The sequence below is a fragment of the Meriones unguiculatus genome, chromosome X (assembly GCF_030254825.1).
Source record: "Meriones unguiculatus strain TT.TT164.6M chromosome X, Bangor_MerUng_6.1, whole genome shotgun sequence".
Classification (NCBI taxonomy): Eukaryota; Metazoa; Chordata; class Mammalia; order Rodentia; family Muridae; genus Meriones; species Meriones unguiculatus.
The window spans coordinates 19,422,042-19,440,547 of record NC_083369.1 but is presented as its reverse complement, the minus strand read 5'-3'; the positions used below and the strand labels follow the sequence as shown (position 1 = coordinate 19,440,547).

At 37.1% G+C, this 18,506-nt stretch overlaps 1 protein-coding gene across 5 annotated transcripts in view; it reads left to right on the top strand.

The window, feature by feature from the left end:
• The window catches only part of Arhgef9 (Cdc42 guanine nucleotide exchange factor 9), a 156,039-nt gene extending 142,745 nt beyond the window's left edge, over positions 1-13,294 (top strand). For 4 of the 5 annotated variants that reach the window (XM_060375143.1, XM_021661660.2, XM_021661659.2 and 1 more), the window contains exons 9-10: positions 7,125-7,193; positions 9,963-13,294. In XM_060375143.1, the coding sequence (XP_060231126.1) occupies positions 7,125-7,193; positions 9,963-10,144 (251 nt within the window). In that variant the 3' untranslated portion in view covers positions 10,145-13,294. Of the gene's footprint in view, positions 1-7,124; positions 7,194-7,771; positions 7,834-9,962 lie in introns of all 5 variants that reach the window. The other variant, XM_060375144.1, reaches the window with a different exon arrangement.
• The last annotated feature ends 5,212 nt before the right edge of the window (positions 13,295-18,506 follow it).

Below are 18,506 nucleotides of genomic sequence, written 5' to 3'. Positions count from 1 at the left end.
GAGCCAAGTTTCTTTTAAAGTACAAGCACTTCATTGAGCCATGATGTAGAGTTAGCTGTTAGAGCTATCAGTGAATATCACAGACCTTGCGTTAATGAAAAATCCCTGCCATTCCCTCTGCCTTTACCACCATATCTCACATATAATGCCCAATGATTTTGTAACGTCAAGAGGTCTGCTTCTAATGCAAAACTTCCATAAATTATTTTCTGACAGGCTTATATCATTTTTGTTTTGTTTTGTAAATACAAATTTATGTGACTTTTCCCCTAGTATGATTACACTAAATTAGAAAATATTGAGGAAAGAAAAGAAAACCACAAAAAATGAAAATCACCACACATTATAATAAGAATGTTTGTAAATGTTTTAACATATTTCTTTTTAGCCTTTCCTTCTATGTATTTAAATAAAACTATGAGAGTTTCTATTTCTCTTTCTCTCATATCCGTCTCTACATTGTAAATAAACATATTTTACTCCCATTTTTCATATTACCTATTAGCATTTCTACCAATCATTTAATATCTTTAAAGCTGCCATACTTATTTGACATAATTTTATTGCTTTTACATGTATTATTTAATTATAAATCTTGGGCATGATAAGTATATAAATCATAGTAGAAATATGTAAAGCATTCTTTTCTATTTCCTCATTCATTTTAGGAATATTTTAATCAATATTGAATAAAAACTAGTAGTTTTCATCCAGACTAAGTCACTTTTATCAGAGAATTGAATAATCTCATGAGAAATTCCATAGTTAAAACCTGTATGATTTTTAATAAATGAATAAAGAAGTGTTACACTTTGTTTTTTATATATTTAATTTTATTTTTTAATTCTTTTTACAATGTATTCACTTTATATCCCGATTGTATCCCCCTTCCTCATCTCCCAGTCCCACCCTTTCTTCCTCTTTTCCCTCTATTCCCCTCCCTTCGTCCACCAAAAGGGGGAGTCCTCCTGTACTGTCTGACCCTAGCCTATCAAGTCTCATCAGGACTGCCTGGATCCTCTTTCTCTGTGGCCTGGCTGCACCACCAGGGGGAAGTTATCAAAGAGCAGGCAACAGAGTTCATGTCAGAAACAACTCCTCTTCCCCTTACTAGGGAATCCACATGGAGACTGAGCTGCCTATGGGCTGTATCTGAGCAAGGGGTCTAGGTCCTCTCCAAGTATGGTTCTTGGTTGGGGAATCAGTCTCAGCAGGCCACCTAGGCCCAGATTTTTTTTACTTTGTTGGCCTCTTTATAGAGCTCCTGTCCCCCTCCGGTTTCTTCTGTCCCCTCTCCCCTTTTTCCATAAGACTCCCTGCACTCTGTCCAAAGTTTGGCTGTTAGTCTAAGCATCTGTTTTGATCCCCTGCTTGGGATCCTCTTTCAGAGGACATCTATGATAGGCTCCCTTCCTATTCCTTCTTTTCTTTGCTTCAGGTGTCTTGTATGAGGGAAGAAAAAAAGTTCCTAATAATGTCTTCTTTTTATAACAAGTTTAATATAATTTAGTATACTTTAAATGTACCAAAAAGAAGACAGTATTAGGAACTTTTTTCTTTTCTCTTACAATACATCCCAACCAGTTTCCCCTCCCTCCACTCCTCCCAGTTTAAGTGCTACTTCTACTCTTAACCCATTTCCATTCCACCTCCATTTCCCTTTAGAAAAGAGTGGGCTATCCAGGAATATCAATTGAAGATGGTATATCAGGTTGCAATAAGACTAGGCATAAACACTAGGCATATCAAGGCTGGACGAAGCAAACCATTTGGAAGAAAAGGGTCCTAAGAGCAGGCAAAAGAGTCAGACACATCAACACTCCAACAGTTAGGAGTCCCACAAACAAGAAGCTACACAACCGTTACGTGCTTCAGTGGGAGAATCCTCGCCCTCTTACACTCTATGAAATAATTAACACTGACAATTTGGTATGGTTCTTTGCATACTTCTCCCATCTTACAATGGATACCTGAGTCTTCTTTTCTAAGTAACATCTTAAGTCAGGTCCACTCATATTTTCTAAGATATTGCCCTTTAAATCTCTCTGATTAGTGGTTTATATTACTTCTCAATTTTTTTTTTCATATAAACACCTATATTTCTAAGGAAAACACTCCAGTCAAATTGATACATCAATAATGGTACCACATCTCTCTTTTACTGCTGTATAATACTCCATATGGTGATGGAATAATCATTCCACTTTTTCTAGACAAAGTGTTTCCAGCTATTTTGTTTTTTTTTTCTAACTGATCATTAACATTTTATTTTTATATATGGGTGTTTTTTTGCATGTAATGTCTGTGAACCACATACATATTTGCAGCTTCTATATGCCAGAAGACATAAAGTCCCCAGAAACTGTAGGAAGAGACAATTGTGAGCTACCATGTAGGTGCTGGAAACCGAATCCAGGACCTCTCCAAGAGCAGCTAGGCTCTTATCTATTGAGCCATCTCCCCAAATCCTTATTTTTAGCTTTTCTCCCATGAAATACATTGCTGTAAAATATATCTATGTATATATTTCATTATACACTGTTGTTTTTATTCCTGCAGAAAAGACACATTAAAGTGGGATGAGCGAATATGAGGATATATGTAGTTTTAAATGTAATATGTATTTTCAAGTCATGTATCAGAAAAGCTATCAAGTTTACCCCTCATTATGAATTTGTACCTATTTCTTCATACACATACTAGTTACTGCATAATATTTAGTTTTCTATCTCACTTATTTATTTCCCATTCTTTTTATTTTATTTTTATATTTGTTTTTAAATTTCAATTTATTTATTTTATATTTTAAGGGTACACCTCCCTCCTCTCCTCCCAGTCTCCCTTTCCCTGCTTCCCCCTTCTCCCTCTTTCCCTCCAGAAAAGAGTAGTCCCCCTCCCATATTAACCTCCCCAGTACATCAAGTCATATCAGGACTGACCATAACCTCATCCTCTGAGGCTAGGCAACCCACATGAAGACCAAGCTGCCTATCAGTCACATATGTACAGGGGCCTAGGTCCAGACAATGCATGTACCTTAGTTGATGTCTCAGTTTCTGTAAGCCCCCATGGGACTGAGTTAGCTGTCTCTGTTGGTCTTCTTGTGAGGTTCCTGTCCCCTCGGAGGTCTTTCCATCTTTCCCACTATACTTCCACAGGACCCCTAGAGCTCCACTTCATGCAATAGCTACAAGTCCCAGTATCTGTGTCCATCAGCTGCAGGCTGGAGCCTCCCAGATGCCAGTCAAGTTAGGCTCCTGTCTGCAAGCAAAGCAGAGCATCATTAATAGTGTCAGGGGCTGGCTCTCTGTTGTGGGGTAGGTGCTAATGATTACTAATATTTGTTATTGATTCTATCTTTTAGTTAAACAGCTGTTATTCCTAAACCAGCTTTATACACAAATCACCACACAGAGAGTAGGATGTATTTAGTTAACCTAGAGCACAATGCTGGGCAATGATTACTCCATCCTAAATCTCCAAGCCCACATAGCTTCCTCCCATTCAGATTTCACACATTAACTTGCTTTTTAGTCATATCTTAGGTCCAATTCATCTCTCCTGGTGTTTCCAGGTCCTTTCCCCTGAGATCTCTCTCCCAACCTTTCCTCCCACTCTCTTCTTTTCTCTTCCCCTTGGGAAAAGGATGCCCCACCCTATCCTCTCTATTGCTCAGCATTAGCTGGTTGTTTTATTGGCAATACAGAGAACGAATGATAACATGTTTACACAAACTTGAGACAGGTAATGCTTAGAATAAGCATCACAATGCAATATTTGGATTGAAACCAGATGGTGGGATAGAGAAATCAGCGTTTGAATGAACAAGGGTAAATTGTATACATTCCACAAAAACATTATACCAACAGCTAGGTCTCAGGTTGGGCTAATTAGTGGTTGAACATTCCCTCAATCTTTGTTCCTTCTTTATCCTTGCAATTTTTGTGGGCAGGGTAATTTTTGGATCATAGGTTTTGTCTGGTTATTGTTTTACTAGTCCTGCCTGGCTGGGACTAGTAGGACTTTTGTCTTCATGTTCCCCCACCCCCAGTTAGGATTCTCAGGTAGAATCACTTATATTTTTTAATAATTTGTTTTTTAATAATTAATTTTAGATTATATATATGATTTTATTTGTTATATTTATTGTACATGGTATTGTGTTATAGAAGAGCATTCTCAAGAATGTGTTGTCTACTGATAATACCCCTGTAACCTCTTTTCTTCCCCTTTTTTACTTCACCCCCTCTCATTAACCTACTTTGTATTATACTTTTTTCCTTTACTTGTATGTTTTCTTTTGTTTGGTTGGTTGTTTTGTGTTTTTTTTTTGGTTTTTGTTTGTTTGTTTTGCTTTTTTGTATTTTACTCTTTTTTTTTTTTTTTTTTGGTTTGGTTTGGTTTGGTTTGGTTTGGTTTGGTTTGGTTTGGCATCCCCCCTGCCACCAAGTTCCATAGTATCAGTGTTTGGGTTGGTTTCAATTTAAAAAAAAAAAAAAGTTCTAAGTACTTTCTTCAAGTCAAACCCTTTATTTTATACATTTCTATATAAAATATCCAAGTCTTTGGGGGAATTGTTTATAATTTGATTTCACCTATGTATTCTGTGCTTTCTTTCAGACTGCTACTACTTATAATATTTTATACAAACTTTCTTTTGCTATGCTGGAGTTAGAACTCAGGGTATCCCCTACTTGGTTGGCAAATCTAAAGCTGAGCTGTAGAGCCAGCCCATAGTAATAATGTTAATAATAATGTTATAACCAAACTGCCATTTGCTCCTCAGAGTATGAGAGATTGTTTTCTTTATCCTTTAAATTTAGGAATTTCAGTCATTGGTTAATATCTTCATATTTGTCTGTGTTTCCTAATCCTTGGAAGAACTTTTGCTGTTTCAGCATTTTTCTACTATCTAACTGCATCATTGAATCTATTGAATGACCTTTCTGCATCCTCTCTAATCCCTCTTCTCCCTAATTTTCATTCTGCTCTGCGTGTATATGATGTTAACTTTTTAAGATATGAAATTATACAGTATCTGTCTTTCTAGATCTGGCTTATCTTACTCAACAGAACATCCTTCAAATCGCACTATTTTATAAAAATGATAAAATTTATTGTTTTTATATGTCTAAGTAGTATTTTTTTTCATTTTCTTTATCTGTTCATTGATGGATATTTAGGTTTACCACATATTCTTGAACTTGTAAAAAGTGTTTCCATAAACTTGGGAATGAAAGTATCTTTTTGATATGCAAACTCAAAAAACTGTATAGAAAAAAAACAATACAAACATGAAGTAGCTACAAGATGGGAGAAAAAAAATACTTGTTAAAGTATGAAGATACTTGTTGTAAGAGTTCTGTCCCTATTAGGAATTGACGATGTATACCCGATTCCTCAATTCCTAATAACAAGTTAAAGTTTAATTCCACAAAACTTTCACCCAGAATAACCAGTGAGTTTGTTGGGCTTACGTACAGAACAAGAATGAGGGATTATGGGAATGTGCACAGGTGATTCTAAAGCAGCCATCGAGAAAGTCTGTGCCCATCATGTCTGCATAGATGGATCCCCGTCCTCTAGACTTTCCCAGCCTTTATACTGTAGCACCTCCTAGAAACCATGAGGCCTCCTGCAGTTGGGGCAGAGTTAAATACATCTTGTTAAAAAGGGCAGTCTGTATATCCTTGTGATAATATTTTGCAAGCAGGCTCAGCTAGTCTTATAAAGATGACAGGTGTTTATTTCAGAGAAACTGAAAGAACTCACTCATTACAAGACAGCAAGCAATAGAATTAAAACATGAATCAAAGATATGAGCAGATGTTTTTTCAAAAGAAGACTTTCAAATGACCCCACAGATAATTTTTTTAAATGACCAATCTCAGTAACCACTGGAAATGTATAAATTAAATCCGCAATGATTCATTCATCCATTTTGAATAACTGTTAGGAAAAAAGAAAATAACAAGTAACAAATGATCATGGATTGCCATTACAGAAAACACTATGGAGATTTCTATGAAAATTAAAAATAATTTTTTTTTCTTATCCAGCATACATCCCAAAGAAATGTGGCCAGGTCTTCTCAAATTTTCTAACAAATTGCTGAATTTTCAAGAACGAAATTACTATGTCAATTACAGTGACTATTTGTATTTAATTTTTTAACTTATTTCTTGATATTATACTATAATTATATCATTGCCTCTCTTTCCTCCTTCAAACCATTCCTTATACACCTCCATAATCTCTTTCAAATTCAAAGCCTTCATTTCATATTACTAGTCATACACATATATGTATATGTACATACATGTTAATAGTTTATTTCTAAGCTATCATATACAGAATTTGGTTTCACTGAGACATTTTCAAACATAATTTGTTTTTGTTAGTTCTCTTCTCCCAGTTCTCTTACCCGTCCTCCTATCTCCCTTGTACTCTTCTACCTACAGTAGCCTCTTTTGTGCTTTCAACTAATATATATTCTATTACTTCTTCCCTTCTCAAGACTTCATTTTCCTTCTTACAATTCTTTCTGCCATTTCATGAGTCATTCTTACACACATTAAAATCTAGGCTCCACATATAAGAGAATTCTGCAACCCTTGTCTTTCTGAATCTGATTTAATATAATTTTCTACTATCACATTTTCTGCAAGTTTTGTACTTTTGTTTTACTTAATTTAATAAAAGTCCATTGTACATATATATGTACTACATTTTCATTATGCATCCATAAGTTGGTGAACATGTAAGCTATTTCCACTTCCTATATATTTTGGATAGAGCAGGTATCAACATGGATGAATATGTGTCTCTGTAGTAGGATATAGAGTTCTTTGGGCATGTGCCCAGTAATTTTAATAATATGATAGTTCTATTTTTGATATTTTGAGAAACCTCCATATTGATTTCCTTAAACAGCTGTACCAATTTTTGTTCCTATCAACAGTGAATACATGTTCATCTTTTCCCACATCTTTGCCAGCATTTTGTTTCAAGTTTTTTAAAATATATTTTTAATATATTAGCTTTCAAAGGAAAGGTATACTATTTTTACAGTGTATAGGCTTATTTGTTTTTCATAACAAAGTTAATTTTTTTTTCTCTCGTAGGCTTTGAGATTTCAGAAAACCAGAAGAGACAGGCTGCAATGACTGTGAGAAAAGCTTCTAAACAGAAAGGTACTTCTGCCTTTACTCCTTTAGACTCATTCATTGTCTGAGACTAGGAAATCATAGGGTATGTGTTTTCACATTTCTTGGCTCTTTTCTGTACTGAGGTTTACTTGGAATAGTTTCTGACTACCCAGGTATCCTTGGTAACAAGTAACAAATGCTCTTGTTTTAATTATTGGTAGTAAATGGTGTGGGGTAGTCATATCCATGTTATTGGTTACATAAACAAAACAAAATTTAAAAAAAAAAACCTCTTTTTTGCTTCAAAAGAAAAGTTTGTGAATAGTTTAGAGAGAGGCAGGCAATAATGCATGTATATAATTTATTTAATAAGCTTACCTAATCAGTAGCCCCAAACCAAAGTTAAGAGCCTCAAATTGAACAAGATAGTCTTTCTCTGAGGCATACAGTTTGAAAAACTAAAATACAAATAGAATCAGATTAAATATAGAATACTTTTTTTTCTTTTTCATGAACCAGAACAAAACTAAAGTGCTCAGGTGAGCAAAAAAGAACTACCTTCCACTTACTAGAGTATCTACTTAGTATCAAGTTTCTTAATTTCTTTCATTTCATCTTTATAGTAACCCAAAGAAAATGGCACTATTAGCCCCTGTTCCAAGTTAAGAAACTGAAAACATTCAAGGTAAAGTGATTTTTAACCTAAGTCATCTTGATTCTGAGACCACTGCTCTCCCCTCTTCATCTCAGGTCCTGATGATGATGATATCTCTTGTTTGAAAGAGCTCATTTTATTGTCTCATCTCAATTACTGGAAGCTTTTTTTTTTTTTTTTTTTTTTTTTTTTTACTACTGACAGTATTTTCACTGTCCCTGGGAATGGAAAATCTTAATAAGTCATCACTTTCCCTGGTCCTTTTCTTCTTCTCTATCATTAGCTCTTTGATTCTGAATGAAATCTAAAAATGATAAAGGGAAAACTGATAAGATATCTCTAATGCAAATGTCATTGGATAAATTGTTCTATGTTCCCATCCCATGCTATTTGTGACATGGGACATTATCAACCATCTATTTTTCTGAGGGAAGGGTTATCTTTCTGATAGAAAGGCTTTTTCACTTTTTTTTTTTACTTTCTGCTCTCTTGATTTTCATAAACTTCTGGGGTTAAATGATATTTCTTGATACATCAACCTAATTGAGTTTATCAGTACAAAAGATGTCAGAATCATAAATTCAGACTCCATCTTCATAGGCTTTAGAGGCAGTTGAAAATAAGATTAATACTCTAGTATAAAACAGTCTCGAATAAAAAGAATAAAGATGAAGCAATTAATTTCTCTAATTTCAACACAAATTACATAATTACATTAACTGAGGCAATACAGATAGTTTAATGTAAAAGAATTCAGAAATAGACCTACACAAATATATGTATGTCTTTCCTTTGACAGACAGAAAACAGTTCAGCAAAGAAAGTACAGTCTTTCCAACAGTTCTGAATTAAATTTCCATATACAAATTAGAACTTTGATATGAGCCCACACCTTGTGTAATGATTAAGTATTCCCTGTGGAATTAAAAACAAAACTATAGAGCCCTAAGAAAAAGTATTAAAAATATCTTTAGGGTCTAAAGTAAAACAAAGGAGTTCGTAAATTTGACATTTACATAAAAAGCTTGAAACAGAAAATGAAAAATAAAACTTGATAAAGCAGACTTCCTCTGTATTTATTTATTTATTAATTATTTTTTTTAGCATCTAATGCCCTCATATTTCTGGCATTTGCTACCTTTCAAAAATGGGTACAGAGCCTGACTTCCTATGAAAGTGCCAATGGCTAGTGTTGGCTTATCATTATTACTAATGTTGGGGTAGTTGCATTGAAGCCTTGAATCCTCCATTAATGTGAGAAGGCCTATAACCTTAGTATCGTTGAAACTGTGCCCATTGAAAGGTCGCAAATAGTTTAAACCTTTTCTTTATGTCTATGAATCATGTCTTCTGGTGATGAATTTTCTTTCTGTTTCAACTACTAATGTCATTGTCATCCCAAAGCAAAGTACTGAATCACTTGTGCCTTAAGCGTTATGAAAAGTCCTGAAGTCAATAGTTCTTAACCAGATTATTTTGACGCTTTCAGGTAGGGTTGGAGAGGAAGAGAACTAAAGTCCAAAAGTGAGAGGAGTTTGCTAGGTTCTTTGGAGGAACAAGCCCTACATCAGGGATTATGGTCTTTTGGAAAAAAACTTCTAACCAAGAAATCAACACATGTGGGCTCTAGTTCTCACTTTGTTGCTAGCTGAGACCTTAGGTATACTATTTCCCTCTGGTCCTTGGTCTTCTTGTCTGTCAAACAAGTGACGACAATATATGTTTTTGTTTGGTTGGTTTTTGGTGATACCTGATAAGATGAAGAAAGATGTGGTGTTATAGAAATAGAGATGCCCGTGCAAATATGACAGGGAAAGAAATATTTGCCACACAGGTTGTTTATACTTTGAAATGCTTGAGACACAATGTACCTCAGAGTATATATATATTTGAATTTTGAAATATTTGCGTAGACTTGTTCTTGATTGAACAGCCTTAACATGGAAATCTTAAAAGATACAAAATGTGAAAATTTCTGACTCTTAGCAAGTTTGGGATTTCAGGATGTTTCAGATTTGGGGGTTAGGGATATTCAGTCTGTTACAGGTAAAACTCGCCAAACTAGTGTACTATGAAGGATCACTGGCTGGTTAGTTTGAGAAGTCACCCATTTCATACTTAATTTATACTCTTTCTTTTTGATCTCCAACTTGTTCTAGGTGTCAACTCGGCCCGCTCAGTTCCTCCTTCCTACCCACCACCACAGGACCCGTTAAACCAGGGCCAGTACCTGGTCCCTGATGGCATCGCTCAGTCGCAAGTCTTTGAGTTCACTGAACCAAAACGCAGCCAGTCACCATTCTGGCAAAACTTCAGTAGGTTAACCCCCTTCAAAAAATAGTACTTATAGGAAGGCAGATAATTTTAAAATAAATAAAACTATATTTATAGATGGACTTTTTTTTGGAGAAGCACTGTTGAAAATTTATGTGTGTGTGAGTGTGTGAGAGTGTGTGTGTGTGTGTGTGTGTGTGTGTGTGTGAGTGTGTGCCTGTGTGTGCGCATGCACACACACAGGCACACACACATGGACCTTTAAGTATACATGTGTGTGTGTGGGCATGTGTGCACATATGCATGCACATGCATGGACACATACATACATATACACACACAGAGAAGGACCACAACTATTTACTGTGGTTTTAGGTAATTGAAATCCATAGTTGGTAAGAAGTACCACCGACTTTCAAACATGTGATCCCTTCTTTAAATTTTAGTTCTTAACCTTGTTCCCCTCCCTCGCCTTCAGAAACTGAATTTCTCTTTGTTCTTTTTCCTGGTAAGATAACCTACTCACTCCTCTGGTTCACTGACCTGTCATTATTACCACAGAGTATTTGCATTGTTTTATTTGCCTTTCCTGATGATACTGATGTTGATAACTTTTGAATTTCATTTATGTGGTGGGTTTGGAATTTCATTTCTCTCTTTGTCATTTTTCACTGAGAAGGGGAGGATACCCATCTCCTGTCCTTCATGCGACCATCTGCAAATGTTCCTGTAGCCCTGCGGTTATACCAACAGCCTTTTCACAGCACCCTGTGTCCACAGTTGTGCCAGTCTAGACATGCTCTGTTGTGCCCTGTGGCTTATCTGCTTGGTATTTCTATTGCTTTCACTGTTTTAGGTATTGTGGAAGGATATAAAACCAAACAGAAACAAAGGAATGAAAGAATGTAATGAGAATTTTGTTAAGGGGAATTTTTCTATTTAGGTGATTTCTTCTAGCATTGGGGATTCCCATGTAAAAACACTGCTGAATCACTGACGTTTTTGTTGTTTTTTTTTTTTTTTTTTTTTTTTTTTTTTTTTTTTTATCTAAGAGTTAGTTTTTGCCCATTAATTTATTTTTCAAGCCCCTTTTATTATGAGTCTCCTTTTTAGCCTGTATCTTCTTTAGACAAAAGGTTTAGCTAAACTAGAAGCAAAGAAATTGAGACTCTGCCTCTTATGGAAGAGATTTATCTCCACCCTACAGCCCATAGCTAGTGGTTAGGTGTCAAGTAGGGCTCTCTATATAGCAGTCACTTCGGTGTTCCAATCATCCCCATTTCCATTTTCGGATTCAGAAGGCATCACTGTTAGAAGTTTATGAAGGGGTTCAAGACAAAACCTGCTTGGCCAAGATCATTAGATACCTTCAGATCAATGTGAAGAGAGTCCACGATTGACAATAACACCATACAGGGAAACAGAAGGACCATTAGGAAAAAAAGACAGGCTTGATTTAATATAACATACCTGTAATTTCTACCAACAAAATTATAAGAACCACCTTCAATTACTAGCAGATTGCATGGATAATCGTCTCTGTCTCCTTCCTTGCCTTTACTTTCTTTCTGGTAGAGGATTGTGAGTATTGGCATAGCTAGAGCCATTCTGGCACTCAAAGTAGGTGTTGTTCCTGACATACTCCCATCCCAGGACAACTGAGTCAGTTGTCAGAGAAGCCTAGGGCTACTTTTACATCTAGGGGGGAAAGATCTGAGACAGAACACTGAAGTTAATTCTTGGCAGGCTTTCCATTTGACCAGAACTTTCCCCACAAAAATCAGAATCCCCACGAGTACAGAAGTACTATTCTTTGTCATTTAGCCCCTTTTATGGATAGAGCTTTGATAGCAAGGAAAATAGGATATAAAGAAGTGTGAATATCCACTCCATCCAAGAATCTGGAGATTGAGTTTGTTCTGGACCTCACAGGACAAGACTTCATTATGAAAGGACCTAAGCTTATCAAACAGCAGCCACGGCCGTATGAGGTCTTCAGTGAAGCTGGATTGGGTACTTCTTTGTGCTTCCAAACCTAGACTAAGCCCTACCCCTGAGAATCTTTCACCTGTGGAAAACAAATCATACGTTGTTGAAGCTTTAATTTAAGTTAGACTTTTTATAGTTCTCAAGGCTAGCTAGCAGAACACCAGAGTTCAGAACTGGCTATCACTGCTCAGCACATGGTAGAACTATTTAAGCCCTTACGGCAAGAAATCTGGTAACTAGCACCTAGATGGCAATGTTCGCCATTGGCAAACTGAAATATATTTCACTTCCTATGCAGGTCTCCCTTAGTGTACCTTCTTTGCGTAGTTTCTCCCCACCTTCACTAGACCTGGCCTTGGCAACTTTCTCTAGGGATTAGGGTCACACCAGGAGGAGTTGCTTTGAAAGGTTGCTAGATAAAATCTTTGATAGTATCTTTTGGCCAGATCCTCTTATTCTCTTCCCTTTTCTGAGTCCAACATTCAAGGCTCCAGGATCAGGAGTATGATAATCATCATCCCGTTTCTCCATCCAGCCCACTGGCCTTACAACACGTAGTAATTTGTCAAGGCACTACTAATTCAGCTCTTCTTTGATTAGAACGCCCCCAACCGTGTACCTATGGCTCAAAGTAGATCAGTGGCCATTAGCACAAAGGGAAACTCATAAATTACCTGGACTCAGCATCTCAACCTGATGTATCCCCACAGCCATGTTATCCTCTCAAACTCGAATTCTCCTGTTTTCTGCATGGCCCTGTATTCCCCATTCCTTAACTCAATGAAGCCTGAATTTTCCTTCCAAAAGGGTTTTGCAAGTTTTTCTTTTTTTTTTCTATGAGTTCTACTCTTAGGGAGTTCCTAATACAAAAATCCAATTTTTCTCTCCTTCTCTCGTCCTCTTCCTATGTGTATATCTTTAATTGATCTACTAAGGACAGCAGCAAGAGAGTTCTAACAATTCTAGTATGAAGCCAAATAGTGATATTTTAGTGCTTTGGGGGTGGGGTGGGCTGGGTGAATAGATGGGCAACAGTGATTTTGACTACCCCTGCTGCTCTGCATTTGCCAGTTTATTCTTTTGTTTCTATTAACTGACTGTTTGACCCTGTCAAACAAGTGTCAAAATTGTGTATTTGGAAATGTTTAACAACAACAAAAAAAGATGTTGTAATGACATAAAGCCTTATAAAAATATTTATGGAGTTCAATAAAAGAAGTAAAAAGTCTTTCAGGCACAGTTATGCCATTTGTGTTTGTGTGTATGTGTGCGCGCACGCAAGCTCGTGTATGGCCAATTGCAAAATAAAGGCAATGTGTGTGGTGTGAGACTACTTGCTCTAACTTTCTTGGGGTGCTTATGTTGCTGTTTTATTTCCCAAGGAAACCATGGGCTTTTAGGAAACCTTTTCTATCATTTCTGGAAGAGTAGAAGATAATGGAGTCTGAACCTGTAGCCAAGAGTACTTAAAATGTTTTTATAGATAGGCTGTCTTTCATTTTACCTTCTACTTTGCTAAAAGCCTAATGGCCCATTCCTAACATTGCTCATTTTTCTTGTATCTACAGTTCTAATATCCAACCTGAATATTTGTGACAGCTTCGATGTTATATTTTTAATGTAGTCAAAGGCCATAACACTTAAGATTCTCCCTTTCCAGATTCCGTCTTAAAACTTGTAGACTTATTTCCCTAAAAGTAGACTTTTTAAATGGCCCGTGTGTGGGTGAAGTGACCTAATTGTTTCTTTTATTATAGATGGTCAGTGTGCACATATACTTTGCTTCCCACTATGTCTGCACATGACATGTAATGTTGCCTGTCAGAACCCATGTGAATAAGAATGTCTCATACCGTAGCTCCAGAGCAATAGAGTAAAGTCAGCAAGGTTCTTATTTACCCAAACACTCTAGGCAGTTGTTCAAAAATATCTAGAGTATGAACTGTATCCATCCAGGCCTTGGAAGTGCCTTCCTACACTGAAGCATTTTAAAACATCATAATTAAAGCCTTCCTTAAATTCATTAACCTTTTCCATGCCCATATCTTAGATCTTCTCATTTATCCCCTTCTGCAGTCACTTTCCTGTCACTTTTACCTAGATTCTGTCAACTGTCCTCATCCAAATCATCAAGATTTCACCACTTTTTATATCTTATTAATTTACAGCTTTCCCAGATTCTGAGAGTAAGTTGTAATTACTTCTTTTAGAGTAAGTGGACATTCTCTGGCCTCAGTCTTCCTAGACTACCTTCTAGGAATTTTAGAAGTGAGAAGACAAATGACAGTGAGTTTATTAACTATATTTGAAAGGAAATAGACAAGGGCTAAAAGTGACTGGGTAAAACTACCTTCTGTGTTTTATTTGCCTGACCTCTACTTCCACCTCCACTGAAACTGAGTTAAGAGTTCTTTTGTCTTGGATTTTTGGTGGGGTGAGGGAAGCTAAAAACACAGAATAAACTGATACCAACAAGTGTATGAATGTCATTCTGTGCAGTCATTACTAGCCCTATCTTTTAAATTTTCTAATTACAGCCTCAACAACAAACAAAATCAATTGTAGTTACAGATCACTTATGTCTCCAGAACCAAAGGCAAAAATAGCCAGAGAACCAAGGTTTCCAATGTAGTCAATGTTTCAGTCACTTAAGCCACCACATTGCTTCTTAGCCCTCTGGCTTTTGGACCAATAGGGATTTCCTTATTCATATTCACCTATTTCTCCTGATTCCAGAGCCATGTTCATGATAAGGCTATGGTACTTTTGAAGTCAGTCTTGCTTGCCCAGGATTTTCCTTGCAAATCCCAAGGCTACAAAGTGGGTGTATCCTGTATCATGCTTCTCAAAGCCCTGTCAACTAAAGAATATTTATACCTGGCTACATGAATACTAGCCCAATTTATTTATAACACAATTAATCATGGACTTAGAAGCAAACTTCTCTGGTTGTACATCATAATTATCTCTTCGTTGTGCCCTTTTCCAGTAGACTGCTAGTGTCATAATTTTTTCTCATCTAGTTATTGAGAAAGGGGAAAGAGGAATTGGAACAGAGTAGCCCTTGTAGTCTTCAGATACTACTGTTACTTTGATTTTACTCCAAAAATTAGTGGCCTCCAACAATGTGTCAATTAAGGTAAGTTTCTGTGTCAGGCTACATCTGTCTCCACAGTAGCTATGGATCTCTCCAGTCCTGTCAGAAAGCCGCATTAGAGTCAATACACATATCCTAAGTACACATTCTGGGATAGGGCTTGGTAAGCTGCAATAAGGATAATAAAATGATATTGAAGTGACTGAACTATCTCAGTCCCACAGATCATTCAGGGCTTAATGTTAACATGTAATGATGGACTAGGAGTGTGGTGAATGAGAGTCTTAAGGTCTTCATAGAAAAAAAATAGTGAAAAAAAAAAACCCTCTTTATCCATCAGGATCATTTTGGTTGTAGTGTAGTAACTGATAATCTTAAAAATATCAGTGGTATAACATACAGGAGTTTATTTCTTCATACAAATTCTGCCATAGGTTCAGGTGTCTTCACAGGGAAACTGAGCTACTTCCTCTTTATTGTAGCTCCATCTCATCACATGCTTTCATAATATCCACAGCAAGAGAAACCTAAAAGTGTTTCTCAGCCCACTAACAAATTCTGTACTTCTTTCAGTCACAGAGCAAAGGGACAAAAATGATCACATGGATCATACATCATCAGGGCAGCAGATACAATATAGATATTAATAGTGATTAGAAACATGTACCAACCATCTTCCTTTTTTTTTTCCCTTCCTCTAAGCCACAGCCATCTGCAAATTCACAAGCCTATTTCTAGTATCACAGCCCAGGAGCCTTCTTTTTTATTCTCAGTCTTTCCCTACTAACTTTATTTCTTTTAATTAATTTATTTATTCCCTTTAATCTGATTACAGCTCCCTCCCTCCTCCACTCCCAATGTCACCCTCCCTCTCTCTTCCCCCTAACCCCTGTTCCTCAAAGAAGAGGTGTACCCCCCCGAACCCACCCCGGCTCACCAAGTTACATTAGGATTGAGTGTATCCTCTTCCCCTGTGACCTGTTGAGGCATCCTCACCATGTGTGTGTGTGTGGGGGGGGTGATCAAAAAGCAGGGAACAGAGTCCTTACCAGACTCAGCCCTGTTCCGCTTACTAGGGGACCCACATGAAGCCTGAGCTGCCCATCTGCTGCATCTGTGTAGGGGGTCTAGATCCAGTTAGTACATGGTCCTTGGTTGGTGTTTCAATCTCCACAAGCCCCTCTGGGCCCTGGTTAGTTGTCTCTATTGGTCTTCTTGTGTGGAGCTCCTATCACCAGTAGGTCCTTTGGTCCTTTCCCCTACTTTTCCACAATACCCCTATGCTTCTTCCAATGTTTGGTTATGAGTTTCAGCATCCACTGCTGGGAGGAGCCTCTCAGAGGACAGCTATGCTAGGCTCCAGGAGCCCTCTTTGTGAGGCGCTTTTGCCTGGTAAGTCATTTCTTCTCTTTTCCATCCTCCATTGTCCCCTGCCTATGCCCATCTCCATACCCACACACCTAAGTCCAGATTGTTACTCTTCAAATCCGCTTTGACTGATAAAACACTTCTTCCCTCTCCCATCTTTCCATCTGCTTGGTGCTATCTCTGAGCAAATAAGCCTTGCTTCAAACCTGTGGTTTGGGAGCCTACTTTGCCTGGTCCTGTTAAACAACTTATCCTCCAACTTACCTGGCATAGCTCAAGTCATGCAGTTCCTGCACTTGACCAATCTAAGAAAAACCAGATTAACACATCAGACACACAACCAAAGGAAGAAGTCCACATGCCCAGGTCAAGTCCTTAAAACAAAAACAGTAACAATGGCTAAGAAAGCATGCCAACCATCAATTTTACTAGTCCTGTAGAACTATTGTTTAACAGGTACTGCCTAGATAAGACTCAGGACACAGATTTATAAAGAACAATTATAATTCTTATTGAAGAATTCAAAGAATTAAAGAAAAATAAAATTAAGCAGAACTCCAAAAGAATAATGATAAACGTTTGAGTGATGCCCAAGAGAATACAAACACACAGCTGAATGAAATGACAAAGACAATCAGGGATCTGAAACTGAATTCAATAAAGTGATAGAAACATTGACAAGAACAGAAGCCGAAATGAAGATGAAATTGGAAAGCTCATAACCAGAAGATGGCCTCACATCCAGAAGTATATGGGACAAGCAAATTTTACTTGGTGGTTCATTAAAAATCATAAAGGAGGATGCAAAGTTGGAATGGGGTGGGGGAGCAGATGTGAAAGAAGTTAGGGGAAGGAATGGGGAATATACATAATTGAAATTCATGTATACATGTATGAAATTAGAAAAGAAGGAACAAAAATATTTTTAGAAGGCTTAAATATACATGAGTTTTTAGTGTAGCATGACCCCTCTCTGTCACACTATAGATTACAATATAGTACAATTAAACGTAGAATCATGCATTGTTCTTTTGTTACTACATATACTCTGCAAGATGTGTCTTCTCAAACTTCAGTTTAAAAGCCAGAGGATTTTATGTCACTTGATAGGCAAATACCATTAAGGTAAAGGTCAAACACTTATGTGGAAATCACAGCTTAATTTTCATATCCCCAGTTATTATCCCATAATTAATCTGTGGCTGCAGTACATAACTTGTGCTAAGTACAGACTCTTCTGGGAACCCAATATGTAAATGTTTGAAAAGGAGGAGATCTCACATGCCCCTGAGCTGGAAAATGTCTTCCCTTGCTCCATTGAATTGGTAAGGGAATATTTAAGGTTATTTTAATCTATAATGAAAGAAATTTAATTCATGGCTCCTCCAAATCTATAAGTCGTTAAAGTATTATCTCTCAAAGTCCATGGAAGCAGCTTCTGTACCTGTGGCTATGCTCCTTGAACCTCCAGATCCCCATCTCCTGCTCCAAAATCTAGGTCCCCCTCTCCTGCTCTAAACTTGGGCTCTCCTTCCTTACCCAGCCCTACACTGGAGGTTCCTTGTTCTCATGTGCTTTTTCTAACATCCTCACCTCTGAGTCTAAAAGGTTTGTTATCACTTGGGGGTTACATGATGATAATTTAATATAGTGACATTAATCAGCTATTATTAAAAGTTATCCAACAAACAACAATGATGTCTTTTTTTTTTTTTTTTTTTTTTTTTTGGTGAGACAGGGAGTTTTATTGGGATTGCTTACAGGTATATAGGCTACAGGTATATAGGCAAGGAGTTATTTGGGGGAAGAAAACAACTTAGACGGCTGCATCACCACAGCCCAGCTTGCAAAAGCTTGCAAAAGCCGGGAGCCTGGGGCACACTGCACAGTCTTCAAGCAGCTCAACAGAGAGTGTTGGCGGGCCTTGTTTTCAGGTGACTCTGTTGATCTGTGCCTCTTCCAGGCAACTCGGCTG